We start from the raw sequence: 26,552 nt of genomic DNA on the forward strand, positions 1-26,552 counted from the left end.
TAAAACTAGAAAAACCAGTGGTCAACATCCATTGAGGCAGTGATCAATAGACTCTCCACAGGACACAGCTTGTATACGGGCAAGAATTATTTGAATTATTCAAACAATGAAAGGGATAGAGACCCTACAGGACTGGATAATCTGGACAGCTATTAGCATGTGTATTGTTCTTTGAATTCTACTTTGAGATGGCTGCAACATTTTATTGCTCCCCTTGTTAACTGAGTTAAATGGAATTTTTGACACATGTTCATTTTATGTCTTTTAGTTATGGTTGCATCCATTTTTTAAAAAATGATCATTTAGTAATTATAATTTCCCCCTTTTTATTAGTCCTTGTTCATCTTGTAGTGCAGAGGTTTTTCTTAGGCTGTTCCAAAGTCTCGGGACTGGGTGTGGAGAATCATAGAATGTGCAATATGGCACATGTGTGCCAGCAATTGTAGACAAGAAAATTCAGTGACTTGACCGTCTTAGCATAACCTATCACTTTTCTGAGAAATACAGAAGCTTTTAACAACCTCATTGTTCCTTCAGGCCCTAAATATTCTTCCAAAAGTTGAGAAATTGAAGACACGAATTAATTTTATAAGTAGGGGTTTCTACACAGAGTGAGCTTTTGCTGGAAGAAAGATAGACTCAAAACCTAGAGAAAAGTGTCATAGAGAAACACATTTTTAAAAAAGAATTGTAACTGTAATCATCACATAGCTTAAATATTTCTTTATTTAAGAGCACAAAAAGTGAATAAAAGACTTAAAAAAGGTTCTGGGCAGATTATGGTATTCATTCAGACCAAATTTTTATTTTTTAAAATGTGGTATGGCTATTTAATTTTCACATGAACAGCCAGCATCTGTGTGACTCATTCACACAATTGTCTATGTACACACAAACACATACTATTTATATAAAAAATAAATTAAGCTTTAATAAGGAGACGCAAGTTTACAAATGCAGTTTTTAAAGCCTAATAGAAAGTAAGAAATGTGGGATTTTCTGAGAAAGACAGGATCACTGTGGAATGTGGCTCTTCAAGAAAGCGTTTTAAAGATTAACAAGCTCAGGCAAAGGGCTGGGGATGGAGCTCAGGGTAGAGCACTCACCTAGCATGCACAAGGCCCTGCATTTGACCCCCAGCATTGGAAGAAGACAAAAAGAAGATGATAATAATAAAGAAAAATCCAGCACAAACCATTGAGTAATTTTTAAACACCAATTTTGTAATTGTGCAGATTTCTAAATCTAATTATTGATTTTTATTGGCTAGAACATGCCTTTTAAGGTTGCCTCCAAAAAGTTAAAAGTTAAATATGACATGAGTTAAAGGTTAAGCCTTTTAAAGAAAAAAGGATTGGGGCCTTTGGTAGCCATGATTTCAAATAATTCATTATTTAGTGAACCTAGATCAGAAATCTTAAAATGTTATGTTCTGATACCTTTCTTTGCATATTTCTAAATTAACATCTAAAACTTTTCATCATAAATTATTGCAAAAAATATAAATGCTGGCATCTACATTTCTTTTCCAACTTAGCCAAGCAGTTCTAAGTGCATTTGATAAGACACTCTCCTCCTTTCAAAAATCTATGAATAAGGTGATTTTTAAGAAGAAATGGCATTCTCCTTTATTTCCTGTTAAAAATTGCATTTTTACACCTCTTCCCCCTCAAATTTTTAGCCTAAAACTTTGGGCTTTTAGATTGTCTAACTGTATCTATCTCCGTAACAAGATTATATGATATCCTAGAATCATTATGAAGCTTGAAGCCTTTTCTTCAGGATTGAACTTGACTGATAAACACATGAAGTACAACTTTTAATTATAAAATCAGTAAAACTTCATTGGGAATATCTGAACAAGACGAATAGGGCTTTTCCCTCTGATTATTTCATCTACTTAGATTATTGTTGTCATTTTCAGAGTCAAGGGACAGCACCAATTTTGTTCTCCCTTTTAAATTCCACATGTGGAGATGTTGATGGTCCTCACTCACAGATAAGGAGAGACAACAAGTTTTATGACAGCAATGTGTCTGAGTTCTGCCATCTCCTTCACAGGCCCATGTTAAACGACACAACTCTACTGGGCATTCAGTCCATCTTGTAAAAGAAAAGCATTGTGAATTACCAGACTTGCAAAAGGATTGTACTCTGTTAGTCTTCCACTCTACAAACGTCCATATTTTGAATTCTACACATTGGGCCATAGTCTTCAGTAGACAGGTGCTGGAGGAAGCCATGTTGTCTTTTGTAAGATGAGAACAAGGCATTTTCTTAGGAATGAGTAATACAGGAAGATGAGGATCTGACAACAGAGACTCCAGAGAGCTCTGGAATACTCCCAGGAGTAAGGTGGCTCACCATGGCTTTGGCAGCCTAAGTTTAAATTTTTTTAACTGGAGCAGAATGCATAGAAATCACTAGATTTTGTTGCCTGGGTGCCTTCTTAATTGATCAGCAGGCCCTCTAATGTTTTGTACAGTACAGTAGCCTCACAAGTCACTGCGTGGCAAAAAGATTCTGAAGTCAAACGGGAAACGTTTGCACCCTGCTTAACTCTTGCACATGTCACAGTGCAGAAGCTGCTTCGCTTTCAGCTTGGGAAACTTAGGTTATACAGTGACCTAACCAGCCTCCCCCAGCTACTTGCCCACAGAATAACTGACATTCCAAATAATTCACTGACTGGAGTGGCGAGCAAACCCAGTGTGAGGCATGCCCTCAGGATTTGGATCCATCGGTGGGGCTGCCATCTTTCGGAGTGTTCCTATCACTCTGCTGCTGCAGCTTAACAGCCGTGCAATAAGCACAGCTCGGCTAGGATAATCAGGATAATGACATCAGGACAGACGCTGGGAAAAGCTGTGACATCATCTGTTCCTTTCCTGAGAGAATCCACTTGGGCTCTGACACCACCAAGAACCATTCGAAGGGGCTGCGCTGTCCTGGGCAGGATAGACGCACTCTCTAATGGTTGACCAGGGTCACTGAGGCACCAGAACGTGGCACCATCAGTATTGTCTCCAACCTGTACTTTCCCTGCAGAATGAGGCAGCATGTGGACTTGAGACAGCCGCAGCCGAAGAGCTGCTAAGCTGCTGCCTTCCATCTAGCCATTTCCCAATTTCTTTGGTACAGTAACAAAAACTTCATTTTAAGCCAAAGGGATGCAGTCCTTAGCAATCTGGCTTTTAAAGAGTGAGGTGGGAGCTGAAAAGGTAATGGCACAGCTGCAAGGGGTTGGGGCCATTGCCACAGGTGAGAATTAGGCTCTGGCTATTACCTGGCCCCCAGTCTATGGGGCACTGGCTGCACATCCTTCCCATCCAACCTTTCTTGAAGGTCACTTTGAACACTGGTCCCTTGGAGGACTTTTCTTTCCTTGGTTGCTGACTGTTAAATGAAATAGCAGCTTCCGATTGGAGGAGTTACTACAGTAAAGTCACATGATGACAGCCCCATCTCAGACAAGGCTGCTGCTGCCTTATTCCTGGCTTTTAGGAGCTCATGGATGCATGTGGTCCGGAAGACCAGTAACCACGCTTTTTTTCCCAACGTCAGAGGCCTTGGCAGGGTGTTTGGCATTAAGGAGGCAGGTTCTCAGTAAGTTTTTGTGAAATGAAGGAGAGGGGCTTTCGGCCAGAGCCTACTTTGTGTGTACACATGCTAAGGCCAGCATTTTGGGTAACTAGGGGAAGGGAGAGCTGAATGGGTTTCTAGGACCCCGTCCTGGTTCCACTAGCTTGCTGCTAGTTCGTACCTCATGGTTTCTCCGGATGTAGAGCTATCAGCTCCTATCAACCACATGGATATCCAAAGCCATGGTGCAGCTGGGCTTGCCCCTCTTGGTTTTCTATAACGTCCTAATGTGTACGTAAGCCATTAAAGCCAGCTTTCTGCTCCAGAAAATTAGATGACCCAAAGAAACTCCTCCCTCAAACCCACCTTTCATCTGCCCCTTTGAACCTGCAATGGACTCTGGACTGTGGACCCAGGGCCTTTGCAGCAGTCTCCTGGCCAGTGCAGTGAAGGTATGGATGAGATGAGTGAGACCAGCAACTCCCAGGCCAGGCAGAGCAGGAGCAAGTGAGACCCTGGCTGTGCCTTCAGCAGCTCTCTGGTCTCTCTGATGGGCTTTTCTTAAAACAGAGGCCCAAGATTACCACCCATTAATTGCAAATTGACCTAGTGAACAAATTCCATTGCCCAACCATTTCTTGTGGGCTGTTGCTGGTTGGTCCATGCAGGAGGTCAGTCCCAAGAGCCAGCCGACCGGTGGTAGTTAATACACATTGAGATGAGTCCACTGACTGGGGCGGGGCTCCTCTTGGGTTCTTGTGGAATCACTTGTCTTTTAGTAAAAGTCCTTTTCAGAATCTAATGAATTAGTTCCTTACATTTTCAGTTCATCTTCTGTGGAACTCAATTACCTGGGTCATGGCGCAATCACCTTACCTGGAGAAGAAATCCTGCTCACTGTATAGGTCACACATAGAAGACTTAAGTGCCAGAGGCTGTCGTGGCTTTTATTCAGTGAGGGTGGGAACATGGAGCCCAAACATGAGGAGCACATTTTAGAAGCCCTCTCTCAAGAATTTAAGAAAAGTTGTCCAAGGTAAAAAAGAAACAGGAAATCATCCTGACTCTTGCCCATTGGGGCTTCTCCAGAAATGTCACCCTGATGGCAGCTCAAAGAGAGTACAGTGTCACAGACTGGCCTCTTCCCAGGGGCTGAATAGCACGTTCTCCTAAACACAAACACACACCCACACACATGGTCCTTAAACATGTGCCAGGGCTTCTATGAATAAAACTTGCTGTTGCTGACTCTCTTCTCTCTCAACCTGAAATAAAAACAGATTCACCACCATCAGCAGGGCGTGATAGACAGTCTCCATGCTGGTGACATCTCTCTAACGATACGTTTGTGGGCCACTCATAGCTGCATGGTACAGGACTGGGAATTAGGAGTGGGGCTCTAGGGTCCTGGCAAGACACTGAGGCTCACAGAGATTCAACCATCTCCCTGGCCAAATGGGATCACAGGTTCTCGGCAGACCAATGTGAAGACGGAACACAGCAGTGAGGGCTTAGCACAGTGCTGCTTGTTGGGCGCTGTTGACAGCATTTACATCAGGACAACGCTTGGTTGCTCAGGACTGTCTGTCCCTCCGCTCATCGCATGCATGTCACACAACCAGAGGCCTCTCCTCAGGTTAGGGGGAGGGATTCTGCCCTGATCATAAGCCTCTGGACTAGCCCCAATCGGGACTCCTTAAAGTTAGAGGCCATTGGGGCGGGGGTGTAGCTCAGGGTCCTGGCCTAGCATGTAAAAGGCCCTGGGCTCCACCCCTAGCACTGCAGAAATAAAAACCAAGAAAAAAAAAAAAAAAAACAGGGATCATTATGAACTTTCACTATAGGAAATGTCCTTCTAGAGAAGACAGTTCTACTTCAGGAAGTGGCAAGTGCCATAAGTTCACTTATAGAGCAGAAAGAATCAGAGTCAAGGGTACCAAACAATTTCTAACACTGGCCCCAGAGGCTGGATATGGCTGTCCAGAGGCCCCAGGACTGCAGGAGAGGGAGGCCACCCTACCTCCGGTTGCACTTCTCCTGGTACAGCTGGAGCTGGTTCTCATTGACGGTGAACTCCTTAACCAGGGCGTCTCGGTTGGCGTTGCGCAGGTTCTGGTGCGTGTCATACAGGAAGAGCTGGTTGTTCAGCTCCTCTTGTCGCCTCCGCAGCTGGCGACAGGAGGAGTAAAGTTCCTCTTCACTCTCCTGCAGAGGAAGGGAGAGAACCACCATGCGGTGACCACATCTTTCAAATATACGTGTGAGACGTCGTGTCTCACCATGCGCCCCAAAGGGAGCTGGTGGAAGACGTTTTGCAACTGTGATTATCCTTGAAAAACCAGGGCCTCTGTTAAGCTGAGATGAGACTCGGGATCGTCTCTGACGTTGAAAGCTAGCAGTTTCGAAGGCCTTACCATGAAACACGGAAACATGCATTGCTTAGATCCTTTCTAGCTAAGTGCAAGGTGTCTAAAGTGAAAGCCCAAGAAGCATGGGATGGGGACAGAGGTGGGCAGGGGGCACAGAATTTAAGATCATATGTCGAGAGACAGAGTTAGGGTTGCAATGCCAGGCGAGGCCAGGCAAAAGGGAACAAGACCCTATCTCAAAAGCAAGTAGGGCTTTGATATGCATATGTGTAATCCCAGCTACTTGGGAGGTGGAGGTAAGAGGATTACAGTCCAAAGCTGGTCCAAGGCAACAACAAAAAGACGAGGGTGTGGTTCAAGTGGCAGATTGCTTGCCTAGCCAGCATGAGTTCGATCCCCAGTACCCTCAAATAAATAAATGCATACGAGATATATATATATATATATAGCCTTTGGTCTAAAGGAATGCTGCACCCGGTCTGACCCAGATCTCTGAAGCTTTCTCCATATCACCAAGAACACTGTCTCTCTCACATCTGTGCGTTCACCGAGCAGCACTGTTCTTTGAAAACTTCTCCTTTGCGTCCTCAACGTGAATGCTTACTGCAAAAGACCAAGTTTTTGGCCTGCCTGAGTTTTCGACATGTAAGCCTAACCACGTCTAGCTTTTGGGTTAAACTGACAGCTGTGCAACTCTTCCTTTCCCTTAGAGGACACCTGGAGGACATTAATTGTGGCTCCGGGAACAGGGAGCCCTGAGGAGAGACAGGAACCAGCCAGTCAGTGCCATGTGGGAGCCGTCACAAGGCCCCAAAACAACAAGGGTAAAATCAAAGATCCCAACGTACGTGTTGAAATGTTGCGGGAATTGCCAACATGGGACACGGAGATGAGGACACATGCTGTTGGAGGGCAGCAGCGATCTGCTCCCCAAACATTCAATTTGTAAAACATGTAACATGCAAAGCATGATAAAACAGTTTGCCCACATAGGTCAGGCATAAATGTTTTATTATTTCCTAGGTAACTTGTCCTATTTAGCAAATTCTTATTTTCAAGTACTGAGCATTTTCAACGTCTTGTTTTTCAAGTTTTATCAGGTTATAGCCAAGTGATGACATACGAGATTTTTAATGTGTTTTCTTTCTGACCAAGTGTACAATCCAGTTCATAAGGCTTCTGAGACAAAGAAGTCAACAGAATACACTGTCATAGAATACAAAGCTGTATATCTCTTAAGTCAAATCATTTTGAGCTTATGACTTGACCTTTTATATACCAGGTTATGCAATGATCAAAGTTTTTTCTTTACACACATAAAGGGTTTTTTTGTGGTACTCGGGTTTGAGCTCGGGGCCTTGCACTTGGTAAGCAAGCACTTTGCCAGTTGAGCCGAGCCTCCAGCCCTTTTTTGCTTCCAGGTTATTTTTTACACAAGGTTTTGTATTTTGGCCAGCCTGGACAGCGAACCTCCTAGTTTGCCTCCCCTGGAGCTGGGATCATAGGCACCTGCCACCAGTTTATTAATTGAGATAGCGTCTAGGCTGGCCTTGAACAACCCTCCTGAGGAGTTAGGGTTACACATGGGCACCACCATGCACGGCTGAAATTTTTTCTTTATTTCATCTTTGTAGAAGTTTTTTCTTTATATATTTTGGTGCCTGCTGTTTCCCAATGACTCTCATCCTTTGTAATCCAAGCATTCTTAGTCATTACAAACTTTTGCTCTTAATATTAGTTATTACTCTGATGTTGCTGTTTGTTTTTGAGACATGGTGGGCTCAAGCAATCTCTCTGCTTCAGCCTCCCCGGTAGTGAGGACTACAGGCATACACCACCATGCCCCACTGTCTTTAGGACTTTAACTTTTCTTCCCCAATTTTACCAGTATCAGAAAATCCATTCCTGTTTGCTTGGTTTTTGCCTTTCTTTATAGCTTGCTTTTAGGTTTCTTATAAACACAGCACCATGGGATTTCTTTTCTAATAGAGTTCAGCTCTTATCCGTGTCATTTTGATGACTACATTTTTCTTGGCTTTTGCTGCTTCTGTGATCCTTTTCCCTATTTTTATTGTCGGTCAAGTTTCTATTTAGTTCATTTTTTCTTATTGCTTTTGTTCTTCAATTCTTGAAGTGGTCCTGTTCAACAATCCCAATTAAAATGACATTTTTCTTTTATATCAAAATATCAGAATGGACCCGGCCCTGGGCAGGGTTCTTTTATTTGCCTTATTTTCAGAACCGTTTATTTTACCTTTTAGCATGTAGGTTTTTCTTTTTAGCCTTGGATTATGGAATTTTTCATTATAGCTTATTTTCTGTTTCGGGAATCCTTATTCGACACTAATCATGACAAAATCTTAATGAGTGTAAGATGTACTTGTGCTACAGAATTTGTTATTCTCTGGTTCCCCTCTCTGTACATCCCTGTCTAGAAGATTGTCTTCTAAATAAAAGACCACTGGTTCAGGGGCTGCCTCGAGGTTCTCTTTTTGTACGATCCATGCTATATCTGAAATCTTGATTTCTATAAATGCATTTCCATTGCCTTGACAGGCAGCTGGCCGGGCACACAACTTTCTCTTCTCTTCCTAGCTTGGCATCCTACTGTCTTCTGGGTTTTAGTGCAGATGAGGACAAGGCTGACATTAGACTTGCTTTTCCTGCTATCAATCTAGTGTGCTGGCAAAGTGTAGGTTTTTGCTAAAATATGACCGGGTCTGTGGACGTGTTTGCTATTCTAACCCCTCCTGGGACAAAGTGGGTCCAGTCACACTGCACATCAGACACAATTCCCTCTGTGAACTCAGTAATGGATCACAGCCCCTCTTTTCTTTACAAAGTCCATCTCACAGGGCTATTACTCTGGATCAGGAGATGCTTCTTACATTTCATCTTTATTTATAAAATGAATTTCTGAATTCAAGAAACCAGGGATTTTTTTCTGTTTCAAATTCCAGAAAGCCTTTTTCAGTGATCACTTGGGTGTCTTTGAAAGCACCTATGATTCATGTGTTATGGCTACACTCCAACTTCCAGCCACCTATTCCAGGTGTACACGTGCACATGGGTCTTTCTTCCTCTCATCACTGTGCACCAGTTGTTTTCATTGCAGCTTGTGGTTTTGTCTGTCTATTCAGTGATCACATCGGGTTGGGCCTGGAGTGGTAAGCACAACAGTTCTTTTTTGGAGCCAGGACTAGGCAAACTTTAGCTGGGGAGGCACAAGGAGGGCCTTTCTCTGTATCTCCAGTCTCCCCAAGTGGAAGAATATCTTTTTCAGCCTTAAAAATGAGAACCAGCTCAGCTCTGGAGTATTTTTCCCAATCCTCCAGGATTCTAGAGTGTGGGCTGGAATTCTAGAGCACATGTCTGCTTGACTGAGCCTTCACCTACAAGCCCTGCAAGCTAGCCTTCCCAAGGAGCCGCTCCCCCTCCTGCACCTGGCTCCCACCCAGCACAGAGCACAACACAGTCCCCCCAGGATCACGTCTCCAGAAATCCCAGGGAGGCCAATTTTCTCAAATGTACCTTCCAGGCACCACCTGCTTGCCCTCCCCACTCCCCAGTTCTAATTAATGGCAAGACTGAATATAACACACGAACCTAAAAGAAACTATTTACTTTCAGAGAACAGTTCAACATGGATCACAGAAAATGGTCTTTTGTTCTTTGATCTATTATTCCATTGCTAAATACCTAGCCTTAGGTAATAATTTTAATCAAAGAAAGTTACATGACAACCTTTATTATTTATGAAGTAAAAAACTGCCACTAATTAAAGTGTCCATCAGTGGGAGAGTGGCAAGCAAGTTAGGGACCAACAGCCGATGAAGTAAAGCATGATGGTTTTTGAAGTCATAAATGCTTAAAGCCATCTGTGAAATGGAGAAAGGGCACACGTATGAATCCAACTTCAGAAATATCACATGCAAAAAATTACAAGGCAAAGGAAATACATCAAGATGTAGCAAGGGTTTTACATACAGGCTGTTTATGGGTAATTTTTTCCAATCCCCCCTCCTTTTTTACCCTGCTTCTCAAATTAAATATAGTAGGTAATAAAATGGTGCTAAAAATACTCTTTAAAAACCGTATATTCAGCTAACAAAGTAAAGGACTGAGAATTGATAAAGTAATTGTGACATGTAAATGGCTTCCTTGGAAGAGGCTTAAAGTGCTTACTGACAGTTTTCTGGGGCTTTAAACTCTATCTCAGCAAATGTTTTACGAGTAAACTCCATCTCAGCCCTCGCTGGATCAATCACTTGCTCAGACAAGGCTTGCTGGAGGCTGTTTACCAACGTCTCTCCCCAGCAGCCAGAGGATATGATGATAAATACAACAAGTTTTGACCCTGGGCATCAAGGAGAAAGCCCAGGTCCACTGAGCACAGCCCAGCTCAGCTTCCCAGAGAGGCCCTCATCCCAGTGTGGACAAAGATGCCAAGAGGTACCTGTGAGTGCCAGAGAATCAGGTGACAGATGTGGAATGAAATAACACCTCAGGAGCCAGCAGCTGACGTGCAGTTTGCACACACTCAGACAACACTTCCACTAAAACTCTTAGAGCAGATTTGTAAGACAACTCTCCACGCGAAGTACCCCCACCTCGCCCCCCATGCACGACAGTGGCACCCACACATCGGGCTTCCCTCATCAAGTCAGTCAAATCTGGATAAACACAATTTCCTTTTAATTACACTAATTTTCTCTGCCGCCAGAGATACCTCATCATTTGAATTATTTATAATGGTCCTGGGTTGTTTACGACAGCTTTGCAGAAGTGTCTTGACAAATGCTATACACTATCACCACCGAAACTGTTTTTATCACTTGGTTTTCCCATGAAATGGCTGCAGGTGGGCTTTCTGCACACAGAGGGGCAGCGCTGGTTCCTTCCCCGGGCAACAGAAGGACAGATCCTGTGGCAGGCTAGGAAGTGAACCAAGCAGAGGGTCTTCGAGCTTTCTCACTCAATGCTTTGGCTGAGGGCTCAGATGTCATAATTTTACCAGCTTGCTAAATTAACTGATCCTAAGCAAATAATTGAGATTAAAGGAAGGAAAGGTTGCCCACGTGAAGATGTGCCTGACAGCCTTACATCTGCAAGTGGGTTCCACCTAAACACCCAGCCTGGACGGATGCTGAACTTACGCTCAGGCTCCTTGCTAGAAGAATCCAATAGCAGGAAAGTTCTTATAATCTCACTTTAGGGTAGTGGTTCTAGCGGGGGACATTGCCATCCAGGAGACACCTGACACTTAGGGTGTCACTGACCATGGCCAAGAAGAAATCACACACACACCTGAAGTTGTATGAACTGAAGGAAGCAAACAGACCCAGTGCTAACTTTCTCTAATCCCCTCTCCCCGCACAACCCAAGCTGCAGTTTTGTGATTTGAGTTTTTTAAAAAAACATTTGTACAAAAAAATTATTTTGACTTAAGTCTTTAATGAACTTAATCATTCATCTCAGTAACAAAAAACTGACACATACATAATTCAGTCTAAAAGAAGAGAGATTTCTTGGTAACTAGCTTACTGGCCATGGCACAGGAAGGAAGTTATATAAACTTTCCTAACCAAGTATTTCTATCACAGGAAGAATCATGGAAGATGATTTTTTTGGGGGCCTGTAATTTAAGATTCAAGTGAAAATTATAATTTTCATATAAGCATTTCATTTATTTTTATAGTTCAACATTTTAAATTTGTTCCAAACTGAGCCAGGCACAGTGGCTCACGCCTGTAATTCAAGTTACCAGGGAGTCCATATATATAGGAGGATAGCAGTCCAAGGCTGGTCCTGGGCAGAAAGTGAGACCCTATCTGAAAAATAACCTACAAAAAAAAAGGGTTGGGGCTCAAGTGGTAGAGTGTCTGCCTAGCAAGTGCAGGGCCCTGAGTTCAAACCCCAGTACTGTCAAAAAAAAAGTTTCAAGCTGTAAAGCTCTCTGTTATCCATCCCCTTACTTCTTTTAAGATAGAATTTTATCATCATGGGATTATTTTACACCAAAAAGTGGTGCCCTTGGCTGTCTAGGGTTTTCTGGCCCCCAACTCCTGTGCCTTTTATGTCTCTGCTCCTGCATTTGTACCCTCTTTCATCTTAATGCTTCTAAAATGCTGTGGAGTGGAACACCACAAAGGTTGCTAAAACTGAGCATGGGGAAATGGTTATGCAGAAAAGCCTAATGTTCTCTTTGAGTCAAGTTCATGAATTTTTACTGTGTGGACAATTGCTGTGGCTGTTAAAGGCACCCCCACCCCTTCCCTCTTCCTCCCCGTCTAAAGGTTCTCAGCTGTATCTGGAAATTGCCAAATGAACAATTCTAAATCACTGTTTAGTCCTTACAGCCAAAGGAACATCACAAGCTATGAATTTTCTACCCAGAAAACAACCCGGATGAGAAAACAAGATTACTACCCAGAGGCAAAACCAAGTCTACCTCAACTCCCCTGGGATCCAGAACCACAGAACTCATCTGGCCCATGCCTAGCTTTGTGATTTGGGGGGGAAAAAAAAGAAGAAGAAGAAAAAAAAGGTGGGGTGGGTGCTGGTGGCTCACCTCTATAATCCTAGCTACTTGGGAGGCTGAGATCAGGAGGTCACAGTTTGAGGCCAGCCCAAGCAAATAGTTTGCAAGACTCCCCCCATCTCCAAAAAGGAGGTTTGGCTCAATCACTAGAGCACCTGCTTTGCAAATGTGAAACCCTGAGTTCAAACTCCAGTTCCCCCTGACAAAAAAAAAAGAAAAAAAACAGATCTTGGAAAGTAGATTGTTGGCTGCAGAATCACTGTAATATCCAATTCTTCTACCACCAAATCCAAGTCCTGACCACCCAGAGACCTGTTCTGAGCAACCCTGGTATATCCTTTAATACTACTCAGTGAGGCCAAGACCACCCAACCTGGCTAATCAAAGGAGAATCCAGGTGGGGTGTACACACCTGCAACCCCAGCACTCAGGAAGACCACATGCCATCCAAGGCCAACCTGGGCTGCACAGTGAGACCCTGTCTCAAAATACACACTCAAAAACCAAAGAAGGGACTAAAAATCTTCAAAGCCTTGATAAACCAAAAGGACTGAAAGGAAGCGCCTTTGGGTAATACAGAGAGCCGCCCACCAAGGGAAGTGGGGTCCATGCATTTCTTCCCCACACCAAGACAGGACAGGTCCTTGGTGGATGTTCTCAGTTCCCTTGAAGGGATAACCAAAAAACAATAAGAGGGTAGAGGATCCAGAAAAGATGGCATCACCTGGCCAAGCCCTTGTGAAATAAAAGGATGTGGAGCTCGGAAGGACCTTCGTCCCTTCCAAGTCGACTGCTCTCCAGAACCACAATGCACACTCCAAGAAAGGATGTGCCCTGGGAAAACCCAGGGCCTCTGGGGAATTAGCAACACAAGGCATTCTTCTTTTAGAATGGCTCATGCTTGAGATGGTGTGGGTTAAGCTCATCAGCCCACAGTAGTCATAATTCATCTCCACCCAAACTTGACCGGCTGGTATTTGTCCACTCACCAGGACTGGCCGCATCTCACAGAAAACCAGGAGGGAAGCCAGTTCAATGTCTTCACTGTGCCCATTCTTCAGAGGAACTGATCTAAACCCTGCAGTAGAACAGGCGGGGGAAACACAAAGGAAGGTGATTAACATCAGACCTTAGCTTTCTTGGAATACACAGAAAAAGTGCCCAAAGAGTAAAGAAGTCACGGTGCCATGCTGAGGGCTAGCCTTCTGGAAGCCAGAGGTCCTGTCCTGAAGGTCAGGTGGGAAGGCTAGCATCCTTGACGAGTCCACACAGGGAGTGAAGTTAAAACCATATGCCATCTAGCAATGCAAATGGGTCACTCGGAAGACATTAAAACCCATAGAACATTCCACATTGACTTTAGAGTGACTGCAGCTGTGGTTCAATTCCTTAAATACTCAGGAGACCAAAACACTCCAAAGGGTAATGAATCCTCACAACTTTCCCCCACTTGGGACCTGACACAGACCGGGACCACGGAGTGTGCTCTATCGGTAAAGATTTCCAATCACCCCATCCCGTGGCAGTTCACATGGCATTGATCATCCTGTCTGGAAGACGTTCCGTATTTCCAATTCCAACCAGGGTTTGACAGGCCTTTGAATTTTCATTTTTACTTAAGGCATACAGGGAGTGATCTGGAGCTGACCTATTAGTAATGCCCTAAGGCAACCCAACTCAAAGGTTGCTGGTTTGTTTGCTTATTTTAATCAAGCAATATAAGAGCACAGTAAAAATGGGACTCACTTCCACCCAAATCTACCCCTACCCATCATTAAGTCTTTCCCAAACTAGTCTATGCAGATGTTTGGGTTTCTTTTATGAACAGTACCACATAGTTTGCATTTGGCATTGTCTATGGTCATCCACTCTGTGTTCCCATTTATATTCAAAGCTTTTTATTTACAATTATTTACTGTTTCGCCAAGACAATCCATGCTCAAATTAGGGGTTTCCACCCTCCCATTTCCTGAGTGCCTTCCTCCAGCTTTGGCTGCTGTCCCTCAGAGAACATTGTACACTTTCAGTCGCTTTATCCCTATAAACAATGCATCTCTATCAAATTTGTCGCTCTCTACTGCTTAGGATAAGGAAAGGGACTTGCCTTCCCAACCCTTCCTTCCCCCAAGGTGCTTTATGCTTCTGCATTGACACGGGGTATAACATTTGCTGTCCGTCTTCTAACCAAGGGACGCTTGCTTATATGCTATTTTTCAAAAATTCAAATATTCAGCTAAGTATTAAGCTTGTACTGTACTTGATCAAATAGTTATCTATCTTTACAACTCAAAGCAAGACACAGACATCGATACTCTTTCTGCTGAATATGCACACATCTCATTAACCCAAGCTCAATATTACATCTAGGGTTCCAATTTTGATATAAAACTTATACACAATGAAATGTGCAAATACTGCTCAGTTCTCACCATCTTTTTACTGAACCTCCCTGTGGATGTCTTGGTTAACTAAGTTTGTCCTCCAGTTTTCTCCAAAATGTGCTCATGGGACATACATCCCTGAATTGTGCATGTGTAAAAGCATCTGTCCTTTGATTCTAACATTTAGTGACAGTTTGGGTATACAACTCTCAGGTTACACTCTTTCCCTGTAGGATTTGGGGGACATTGTAGAGAAGCTTTCTGACCTATTTCCACCTCAGAGACGATGTGACTTTTGTTGGTGGTCTCTGGATAAATAATGAGAGTTCCTGCAGTCCAGCCCAGAGTCACTCCAACTTCAGTGTAGATATGAATCACCTGAGAATCCTGTTAAAAGCAGATTGTGACTTAGGGTCTGAAACTCTGCATCTCTGAGCTGCACCGTGGACAGTAAGGAAGGAGTCGGTTTGGTGTTGATGGACTGCTAGAAGCAACTGGAATGCTGAGTGCTCGTGGTGGCTGGGGAGGCTATGGTAGCTGTGCAGGGCAGGGCTGGTGACTCTGAGTTCAGAGGCATGAGCTCTGCCCTGTGGTCAGGTGTCTCCAGCTCTGTGTACCTCCTCTCACTACCCAACTCGCGCTTTTATGTTCTGGAAAGCCTTTCACCTATACTAGAGTTAACGATGAAATGTGCTTGTGAATTTCACCAAAACAGGAATTTTATTTTTCTTCTGGTTTTTTTTTTTTCCCATGGGGGAGGAGGGAAATTGAGACATCATTTAAAGTAATATCAGTATTTGGGGCTTGTAGCACCCAGTGGAAAGAGGAAGCCTCACAAGAGAACCTGCAGACTAGAAAGAAATAGGCTCCAAGGTGTTCAGCTTTTAAAAGCAGAGATAATAATCCCTTCACAGGATTACTGTGAGTATTAAAAGAAAAAGAATGTAAGGAACCCAACACGGTAAATTTCCTTCCCAGCCCCAGCTGGTTTGAAAGCGTAAGTTCATCCCGGTGACAATGGGTAAAGTCTATTATCAAGTTCAGGAGGCCCTCCAGGCCTTACGCACAAAGGGACTGTTGGTTTATCTCATTCCTCCCAAGAACATGGATGTGCCGGCAGTGATAAGTGATGGAAAAGAGAAAAAGCTGGACTGGGGGGTGGAGGGGAGGGTCACCATTTTAATAACTTTCAAATCTCCAAGACAAAAGTCATCTTCCAGTTGAAATGACACTCCAGCCAGGCACTGGAGGGGCTCCTGCCCCCAACCCCCGCCACCTCCTTCAAGAAGATAAGAGAGTGCAGGAGCAGGCTCAGTTACCGTAACTAGAAGAACAGGAATGTGACGATTTATCAAAACCACACTTCCCACCTAGCAGCAAGCAGTGTCCTTCTTGAGTTTATTTATTGGGCAAATCTGAAAACAGCACAATGCAAATTAGAGACCTGTCGTTTAACCACTGGGTTTAAAGTAGTTCACTGCGTCGGCAAGTTAACCAGTGTGGGTTGTCAAATATGAGGCCTCTGGGATTTGCAAATGAGTGGAGTATGAAAAAGGCTATTTCTAAAGTGCTAAAAAGAAATCAGAAGATTTCAGTATTTTCCCAACTTCTCACTTAACCTCCATACTTGGTGGTGTTCAATGAGCAGCCGGGACCCAGGCTAGGGCTGAAATGATCAGATTTAAGACCGGGAGAAGTTGAGGGAATAGCTGACATGGTCCAAGTTCGGCTCTGCATGAAGCCCAAAGTTTCCCAACAACACAAAAGACGGTATTTTTATTTAAACGACCAAAGTGGTATTAATCTCTTGAAAAATGATTCTTAGAAAAACAAGGGAACAGTGACCTCCTGAGGAATCCAGAAGGATCTCCAGCCAGAAGACTGCATCAGGCATACTAAGATGGAGGAAATTCAGGATCCATGGCCTGGTTGTTGAATATCATATCTGAAATCCATACCATCCAAGGACAGCCACCTTCAGACTGGCTCCTCTGGTAGGTGACAGGCCCTGGGAGCAGCACCAAGACCCCAGGTCCTGAATCCCCTCCCTGGAGGAATCTCTCTCAGTGGCGGGGGTCTCATTGATCTAGGAGGCAACATGGAAGCCTCTCGTGTGACCCAGCTTGACTCTGTCCCAAACATGGAATGGCACCTTATAGGAATTTGATGATTTTGTTCACCATGAAAGAAAATCATAATAATTGAAGAAGTAACTCAATCCCCCCAGTTTTATAAAGGAAGATGGTCTATTCTAAAAGCTTAAGAGAGCTGGATCTAAGGTTGTAACTCAAGCAGCTGCTATGGGTTTCTTCCCAGCACCACACCAGCCAGGGAGAGAGAAAGATATGAGCCCAGCCCTGGCTCACGAAGGGCAAGCTGCTTGTAACCTTTCAAAAAGAAATCAAACTACAGGTTCAGGTTGACAATCGCTCCAATTCTGCCCAGACATCTGACTTCAAAGGGCACAGCATCTCACTGCCTTCTTCCCTGACACCATGTGCTCAATGTTTGGCTAAGAGGACCCCAGCTCTCCAAGTCAGCCAATCAGTTCTACCGTGATTTAATCAAAACCAGGAGAAGTTTTCTTGTTCTTTTTAAAGCCAGCAGGAAAGACCAAAGCACGATGTTCACCCCAACTGGCCCTCACCTGATTTGATGCCTTTAATGGGATATGTGGCATGAGCCAGGAAGTTAGGGTCACTGAACATATCTTCCTCATAGACCACAAAGCGCAGAAATGCGAGGTTGGGGTCATAAATTTCAAACGTCACCTTCTCCTGCGTTGCAGCCCAGACAGGGCTTAGGCCGTTATCATCTGGAAAGAGACAGAAGCTCGTTAGAGGTTGCACTCGTCCTGCTCCCTCCTGGCAAATGGGTCTCTGCATCCTTTAGCTTTGAATTCCTTAGCAACCATGTAAACAAAACAGATTAAGTACACCAAGGTCTAAGAAAACCTGAGAGTGATCTTTTGCCGTTTTTCCCCAGGGCACAGGCCTGGCCCTCAGTGAACAGAGGAAGAGGCCACCTTGCCCTCTGCTCACCTGCTGGGATGTGAGAGGAAGGCAGGCGGAAGGCAGAGCAGAAGCGGTGGAGTTAGGAAGAGATAACGCGAGGAGGGGTGAGAACACCTGAAAGCTGCACCCCTGGGCCCGATGATGGGAGAAGGCTGAGGGTCTCTAAGGAGCCAGGCATGCAGCAAACCTGCCAGTTTAATTGGTCAGCACCTGAGTTGTTCCTGGGGCCTTAAAAGGTCCTCATTTCTCAGGTCCTTCCTGCATCCTCTTGGAAGAGCAAGTGTTTTATTTTAGGTGACTTTTTTTTTTTTTGCAGAATTCAGGCTCTTACCACTTGAGCCCCTCCCCCCATCCTTTTTGCTTTAATTTTTTCAGCTAGGGTTTCATGTTTTTGCCCAGGCTGGCCTCCGACTGTGATCTTCTTACCTCTGCCTCTGAGTAGCTGGGATTACAGCTATGTGCCACCATGCCTAGCACTCAAGTGCTCCCCGCTCTGTGGGCTGAGGTCACCCATCCTCCCCCCAGTGTCTCTGCTTCTTAGCCTTAACTCAGCAGCTATGAGGAAGGCTGCTGCACAAAGAAGTCTGTCCTAGTGCAGGGACAGAGCCTTGTCCTGCACTCCTGATTTGAGTTACCAGCAGACAACCACAGCACTGGATACAAGTCCAGTGATTTAGTAAAGTGGCCAGGAAGATGCCATGGGCACCACAGGTACATGGCATAGGAGGCTGAGCAGCTCCGCCGAGGCTGGCATGGGCAGAAGCAGAGACCCTATCTGAAAAACAAACTTAAAAAACCAAAAGGACTGGGGTGTGGCTCAAGGGCTAAGAGACTTGACTAGCAAGTTTGAGGCCCCGAGTTCAACCACCAGTATGGGAGGAGGGGAACAGCACATCACAAAATTCCCAACAATGAACAGGGTCCCGCGTGTGAGTCAGCTTATGTGAAGTTTAAAAGAAAAGGGCCAAGCTACTTACTCACAACTGTTGTCTTAAACTTGTTGTTGTCATACTCAGCTCCACAGATTTCCACCTCGACAAAGGGACAAGCAATACTTCGTCCAGGTTTGGGGAGATGGCGAGCACCAAGTACCTAGAACACCAAGGTAGGTTTTGGGATTCTCCTGGCAGGAGCTGAATTCGTCCCACACAATGCAGCATGGGTTTTACATGGTCTGGTTCAAGACCCAGACAAGTCCAAAGCCAGCCTCACTCAGGGGAGAAGGTGGCTTCCGGCTAAAACTGGACCTGAGCCCCAGGCCGTCCAGACACAGCAGGGGCTCTCTGCATTCCCCAGACCATGGATATGGTGAGAGAGAAGGAGGCAATCCTTCTTCTAGCTGGTCTTCAGTAAACAAGGATCCTTTTCCTTCCCAAAATTCTAAAGATTGGGTTAATTTAAGAAATCTCTGACTGGTAAAGGGGACCCCAAAGAGATAGTCACACCTCGCTCCACAGATGGCCGGGGCAGGTTGCCAAGATAGGTTTAGGAAAGTGCCTCACTCCTCCCAGAATGATCCTAGGGTGTCCTGCACAAGAAGTCCCAAGCTTATTGGGATGCTGGCAGTTTAAACCACATGACAGCATCACCTTGTCCTTACCTTGACTGTGAGTGTCATTAGGATCTTCCTCTGTGACTCAGGGGGCATGGGGTCATACTTCTCTCCGCGCATGCTCTCAGGCTGGAGGACGTAGCCCGTCCGCCCATTGAGCGAAAACAGCGCGTGGTTCATCTGCATGTATTTGTCTGGAAGAGGAGAGGGGTGTTGCTGTGGGGTGGCCCAGGATCACCACACCTGTGTGGAAGGTGCTGGGAGAAACAGTGATGGTGCCTTCCTAAAAGGATTTGGAACAATTGTCCAAGTAGATATCTGACATGAAGAAAATACGGTTTTTTTAAAAAAAAAAAAGATCTCAGCCAGGAAAACACAAAACCATAAAAGACCAAAACCTACTGAAAAGGGATGTCTCTCAGTGATAAAGCATGTGCAAAAGCCCTGGATTCGATCCCCAGCACTGAGTTATTTTTAAAAACTGCATAAGCATTAAATTATTTTAGTTCAAATGACAGGTAAATATAGACATATAAAAATTTTAACCTCTAACATATGCTATAGAAACCGACCACGTTAGATAAATCAGGTAAGATGTAAATGCAAAGTCAGGGAAAAGCAGGTTAAGCTTGGTCATAAGAGAAGAGCCCTAAGAGGAGCTCAATTAACTGCAGGATAATAGTAATTTTCACCTGTCAGCTGGGCAAAGACTGAAAAGCTCAATAAACCACATCGGTGAAGTTATGCCAAACGAGGGCATTCAGACTTCTCCCAGTCGGCGTTCCCACCCAGTCTCCAGGAGGCCGCTGGGCATAGCCAGTGCTCAGCGGCTTTCTTTGGCACAGAGGGCATCAGAATGCAAGTGCCCATCTGAGATGTCCGCCCCACTGATGTGCATCCACATCTGTGATCAGTGCTCACTGGAGGCTCCAGGAGTCAGTGACAGGAAATGACCTGGATGTGCCTCCGTGGGGGAAGGGGTTGTCAGTAAGTGACGGTTCCATTCCTGGGAGCCCAGGTGCCTTAAAGAGAATGTAAGGGAGGCTTTAAGTAACAGTGTGCAATACTGTGACTTATATCCAAAAATGTGTATAGGTCAGTCTTCCTCATCACGTGACTATCCCTGGAAGAAAGTCTGTGCATAAAGCCCTCAGGAGGGATGGCCAAGAGAAAAGGAAGACATCCCCAAAGCAGCCATGAACACCTGGATCCAGCTGAGCCTGAAGCTACATGTCAACTCCTAGACTTTTTAGTTACATAAGCTAACGTATTTCCTTCTCTTAAACCAGACTTATCTTCTGCCTCATCCAGGAGCCCATCCATCCCCTTCCTCACTCTCAGTTAGTTTAGGGGCTTTGCACTAACTAGCATCTGGTTGAACCATGACAGTTCCTGAGACAAATCATCCATTCCCAGCCATCACACACCAGCCGCCCTGCTGCCTTTGCCCGCAGTGACCTGGCTACTTTAGGTCCTCTTTTACCTGGGGTCTGGAAATTGAGTGCCACCATCTGGGAGCCGCACAGCCACAGGCGGAAGGGGTCGTAGTTTGAAGAGTCGACTCTCTGTCCCTTCGGGTAGACGCGGGTCAGGCCCTTCTGGTTGTACCTCAGGAGATCGACGGGCTTCTGTCTGATGATGCTGTCAGCCTTCGTTTCTACGAAGGAGCGGATCTCTCGGAAGTCCGGGTTTTCTGCATGCGGAGAAGCAGGTCACCCTTTAGTTTGTGCCTGGCTCCGCCATCCATTTTCTGACTGCTTGGGGTAATGGCTCAGTGCTCAGGTGGCCAAAGGAAGCCAGCAATCTCTCCACAAGACACTTAGGGCTGTAGTGGCCATGGAATATTTTCCTTGGGCAAACTGGGTCCCACAACAAAAAAGGACCCAGTTTTCCCAGAACTTTTCAGTCTACATATACTGTCATTTATTTACTTTTTGTTTAAAACTACCAACATCCTTAAACAAGAAACAAAAAGAGTGGAGCACAGTTATAAAAAGAGATAAGGTGAAGACCATGGGAGGTGATGTCCCAGGAGGGGAGCCCAAGTGCGTGACGAGGAAAAGAACAGGAGTGGGGGGATGAGCTTCACCTTTGCTTAGGTGACGCTTCCTCTCTGGCTATGGTGGGACAGCTGAGCCTAGCTGGGGGTCCATCCTGAGTTTTAGACTCTTCCCCTGCAGGTGGAGGGCACAGGCACCTGCCTCTTGAGTAAGCGTTAACTCTGGGGTTCAGTGCTATTGCCCTGGTCTTCTGTCCTGGAATCTTGACTCTTGAGATCAAAGATATTGACTTACTCAAAGTAAAAGAAGCAAGAAATAAAGTATGGAGTGGTATTATCAGTCTCGCTTCACTTTTTAAACCCTCCAGGGTAAGCTGAAAAATGATCCCCAAAGACGGTGAAAGAGACTTTGCAAATGTGCTTAAATGGAAGATTATTCTGGAAGATCCAGGTGGACCCACTGCAATCACATAGGTCCTTATAATAAGGAGATGGAGGAGGCTATGTGACCACAGAGGCAGAGACTGGAGTGAAGAGGCCACAAGCCCAGGACTGCTGACAGTCCCCAGAAGCTAGGAGAAACACAGAACAGATTCTGTCCTGGATCCTCTGGAAGGAGCATGGCCCTGGCTGACATCTTGACTTGGGGTCAGTGATACTGTTTTCAGTCCTCCAGGACTGTGTGTTGTTTCTGGTCACCAGGTTTGTTTGTGGTTATTTGTGACAGCTGCTGTGGGAAACTGGTCTGTCCTTTAAGTGAGTCTTGCTGCAGAGATGCCCCAAGGACAAACTCAAGCTGAGGCTACTGCCTTGAACCTTTAAGAATGAAAAGGAAACAGTCCCTCTGTCCTCTCTGACATCACACTCAAATAATAATGTTTGTCTCAGTGAAGGACTGAGTCCTGGGGAAGACTTACCCAGGTTGTCCTTGGTTTTGCTGGTTGGCTTGCAGTAGACAACCAAGTCAGAGAGCTCAATGGCAATCGACTGGTTCTTCTCCCAGTACTTCATGTTGTTCTCCTATTTAAAATCCACCATCTTCAGTTGTGGCTCTCGAGCCAGCACATGAGCCTCACCCAGCACTTTCCTCCCCACCCCCTGCATGCTCAGGTCTTTCCTAGCAGTGAGAGCCTTTCTGTCCCGAACACAACTCCCCTCTCTCCCCTCTTTCTCCTTCCTCTTACTGCCAGAATTCTCCCCCAAGCTGTTTCTACCCAGGGTTGATAGCTGGCTCAGCTCTGCCACAGCTCTCAAAAGTAGACAGGGGACAGACAGGATGGCAGAGGAGGGGCTTCCATCACTACCCCACTCCTAAAACCACAGTGTTATACTTCATCAAACTCTAGTTCTCCAAATCCTTGTGGGACCTACAGACCATCTATCTGTCCCTGACACACACACAGCCTCCTCCCTACCACCGACTGCACATCTCAGAGGAGTGGACCCCCTCCTCTGGGCCCAGGCCATGGTGGTAGGAGGACCCGCCGTCTAATCCAGCTCCATCCTGGTAGGAATGAGCTTCTCTCTCCCCTACCACACCAGGCAACTCTCCCCAGATGCCATCAGCCCTTCACTGGCCAAGGGGGTCCCTGAGAAAGAAGTACATAATAACATCGACATTTGGGAGGAGCTAGCTTCCCATGCCAAGTGCTTGCTGGGTTTTGTTTAAGTCAGCCCAGCAACCTCTGAAAGGTAGAATTTATCATTTACACAGAGAGACTGAGTAGTTTACCCCAGGCTACAGAGCTGGTCGATGTCAAGACCAAATGCTTACGTTATTAGCCTGACCCAGAGTCCTCTGCTCTTGCCCCCCTCCCCACTCCCCGCCCCATGTAACAACCCTGCTTTGCCCCTTCCTCATCCTCGGCCCTGAGTCCTAGAGATGTCACTACGCCTCTTGCATGTGGCACCAGAGTTCATAGTCTGGGTCCCGCTGAACCACAGCCAATAACCTGTGGGTTCCTACCCTTTGATGCCCGCCCCTCCTGCCCCGTCCACTTAGCCCCACCCAAATCATCCCTGGTCTAGGAAGCCTTCATGGGGAACTCCAGCCAGGACTGGGAAAGGGGCATCACATTCCTGAAACCTTCCAGATCTCTGCCTGCCTCTCCTGGTCTCTGCCTTGCGCCATTCCTCATCCCATGGTCCTGTGCTAATTCCACTCGATGCAAATGCTCATCCAGGAATGGTGGCACACACCTGTAATCCCAGCACTCAGGAGGCTTAGACAGGAAGATCACACAAACCCACAGATTAGAGATCAGTCTCAAAAAAATTAATAATAATGCTCAGAACTTGTTCCCCACTTGTCCCTTGGCAGGAGGGCCCTGTGTGCATGAAGCGTTCAGGTGATGAGTGACGATTTGGTGAGGGAGAACATGGGGTCACGGTTAAGATGGTTCCAAATGGAGTCAGACACAAGTTCAAAACCTGGCCCTGCTATTTACTGGCTGTGTCACCTGGCCAAGACCTATAATTGATTCCTCTGTGCCTCAGTTTCCTTGACTGTGAAATGAGAGCTACTGTATGAATCTATAAGACCTTAGCATCGGCCATACATGCAGCAATAGAAGGTGGCTCCCAGGATGACCCTAGGACATGCCTCACTAGGCAAAGAACTGGAAAGTCATTCTTGAAAAATATGCAAACGTAAGCACCAATTCTTCATAGGAACGCCTCCACCCATTAGTGATGTAATTCCTAGGGTCAAAGTAGACCTTGGCAATGGCCAGCAAAAGAGCCCTTTATATGAGCTCCAGGGGCGGCCACATCACCAGGACACCTTAGAATGTGTTCACCCCCCCTTGCTCATCTGCCCACACCCAGCCTTTGCCACCCCTGCCAGGCTTCCTGAGTGTCCTTGGTTGCAAAGCAAGGCAGGGCAAGGGCAGTATGGCTAGGAGGATCACTGTGGACTGGCATGGCACAAGACACAAAGGTGTCAGCCAACAGTCAATAGTGAAATGCAGTCAGGAAAACCGAAGCCATGCTTCTTTCTAGAGCTCCAGCCATCTCTCCTGACCGTGACTTATAGTGCGCAATGTGCACCCCAAGGTAGTTAAGGGACTCCAGCAACAACCCAGCTCACCTTCAGTGATGACAGGACTGCTGAGAATGAGGGTGGCGTAGAACACGCCACCCAGATGTGGAAGTACAAAACACTGTCCTTGCTCACAAAGCCCAGAGCTGTGACAAGTCATGGCTTCACTTCTTTCAAGCCCAGCAGAGGAAAGTATCAGCTCAAGATGAAATACTAGTTCCAGGCTGGGGGAGTGGCTCAAGTGGCAGAGTGCCTGCCTAGCAAGCGTGAGGCTCTGAGTTCAAACCCCAGTATCGCCAGAATTGCTTGATACTGCTGGTGTTGCCCCTGGGGCTGCCTCACCAGGCGAAGTCAAGCACACTTCCTCAGGCTCTGGAAACTCACCAGCTAGAGGGATCTTAGTGCCCGGAGTTAGCCAGTCTGGAAATACAGACCCTGGGCAGGTTTTTGGGAATAGGAAAAGGAGAGGAGCCCCAGCTGGGAGCTGATGGCTCACCTCACACTGGCTTCCCACGGGTAGGAGGCGCCACCCTTGTCCCCACCTTCCTTATCCCACACCAGCCCCTCATGAAGGAAGGATGCACCAGGAGCAGGAATTCTGTCATCTCTGCCAACAGAGATTTTTTTAACCCTCCAATGCAACAAGACTTTAAAAATCATTCTCCTGAAATCTTGGCAAATGTAAAAACCAATTAAGGAGGAATGCAGATCAAAGGCAGTGAAAAGCAGCCTTGAACACTGAGGATTAATTTCACAAACCTTCACACAGCAGGAGAAGACATGAGGAAAAAGAGACGCTTCAAGTGCAATCACACTTTCTCCATTAACAGCAGAGAAGCTGGGCGTGGTATTACACGCCTGAAATACCAGCACTTGGGAGGCTGAGGCAGAAGAATTACAGGTTCAAAACCAGCCTGGGCCACTTAGCGAGAACCCCAGCCCACCCCCCCCCCGCACTGTCTCAAAAACAGAAAGACACAGAGAGTGCCAGGACATCCAAGGCCAAGGGGTTGGTCATCACTGTGCCTGCGCCCCACAGGGAGTGGGTACCGAGGACTTGCTATCTACTAGTCTCCAGTCTCAGCTAGAAGGACCACGATCTCAAGTCCTAGATGCTCAGGAGGTCATGTGCCATCAAGAAATGCCACACAGACAGAGATGACCACCACTGCACCAGCGGTGCGGACGCGCTGAGGAGGGAATGATTTTGTCAATGACCATCAGGACAGTGGCGCCCCCTGTGCCTCAGATATGTACTACAGCAGAGGCACAAAGTGGGGGAATGACACTTTGTCATTTGGGGAAAGACAGTACAGCCTGTTGGCCACAAGTTCAGAGTCTATCCCAAGTGACTGGTGAGACAAAATGGAAGAATCAGAAACCACGTGTAGGGACTAGGGCATGGCTCAAGTGGTAGACCACCTGCCTAGCAAGTGCAAGGCTCTGTGTTCCTAGTACCACAAGAAAAAGCCATCATGGAGAAAGACAGCAGGTCCCACCAGGGAGGATGCCCACTCCACGGGCCCTAAGGGTGTCAAGGGACCCCTGGTGGGCAAGGACTGGCCAAGTTGTAAGCCCCTCCCAGGGGAGAAAGAAGTCAGGCTTCTGGTTGGTGACCATCCCAAGTACCTTGGAGGGAAGAGACTCGACTATATCCAGAGGTCACCTGTGCCCAGAGAGCCAGGGCCCCAGAAGGCCAGGCCACCTGTACCCAGGTGCGCAGAGGCCTACCTTGGTGTCGATCTTCCAGGTGATCTCCCGAATGCTGTGGAACCACTCAAAGAGCTCCTCCACGCTGTCCGTGGCAAACTCCACTGGAGGGTCGCCCTGCTTCTTGGGCTCCAGGACGAAAACGAAAGGCTTCTGGTTTTTCCCGTGTGGGGCTTTCACTTTGGGGGAAGAGGAAAGTCCTCATCAGCCACAGGGGCCACACTTCACACTGCCTGCGTGGTTTCTGGTGACCCAACCCACCCTGCTGTGGCTACCATCACGGTCAGCGTGACAGGGACGTCTGCACTCTGCACACGTTACTACTGAAGGGTGCGGTGGGTTAAGGACCATCCAAAAAGATATG

At 46.2% G+C, this 26,552-nt stretch overlaps 1 protein-coding gene across 1 annotated transcript in view; it reads right to left on the reverse strand.

Moving 5' to 3' along the window:
* Positions 1-708: 708 nt before the first annotated feature.
* The window catches only part of Plcg2 (phospholipase C gamma 2), a 130,565-nt gene continuing 104,721 nt past the window's right edge, over positions 709-26,552 (reverse strand). The window contains exons 25-33 of the mRNA XM_020179755.2: positions 26,210-26,367; positions 22,356-22,458; positions 20,923-21,132; positions 19,488-19,633; positions 18,865-18,979; positions 17,521-17,688; positions 13,482-13,570; positions 5,603-5,787; positions 709-4,847 (exon numbers count right to left, since the gene is read on the reverse strand). Of these exons, the coding sequence (XP_020035344.2) occupies positions 4,805-4,847; positions 5,603-5,787; positions 13,482-13,570; positions 17,521-17,688; positions 18,865-18,979; positions 19,488-19,633; positions 20,923-21,132; positions 22,356-22,458; positions 26,210-26,367 (1,217 nt within the window). The 3' untranslated portion in view covers positions 709-4,804. The remainder of the gene's footprint in view (positions 4,848-5,602; positions 5,788-13,481; positions 13,571-17,520; positions 17,689-18,864; positions 18,980-19,487; positions 19,634-20,922; positions 21,133-22,355; positions 22,459-26,209; positions 26,368-26,552) is intronic.

This window comes from Castor canadensis, chromosome 15, assembly GCF_047511655.1.
Source record: "Castor canadensis chromosome 15, mCasCan1.hap1v2, whole genome shotgun sequence".
Taxonomy (NCBI): domain Eukaryota; kingdom Metazoa; phylum Chordata; class Mammalia; order Rodentia; family Castoridae; genus Castor; species Castor canadensis.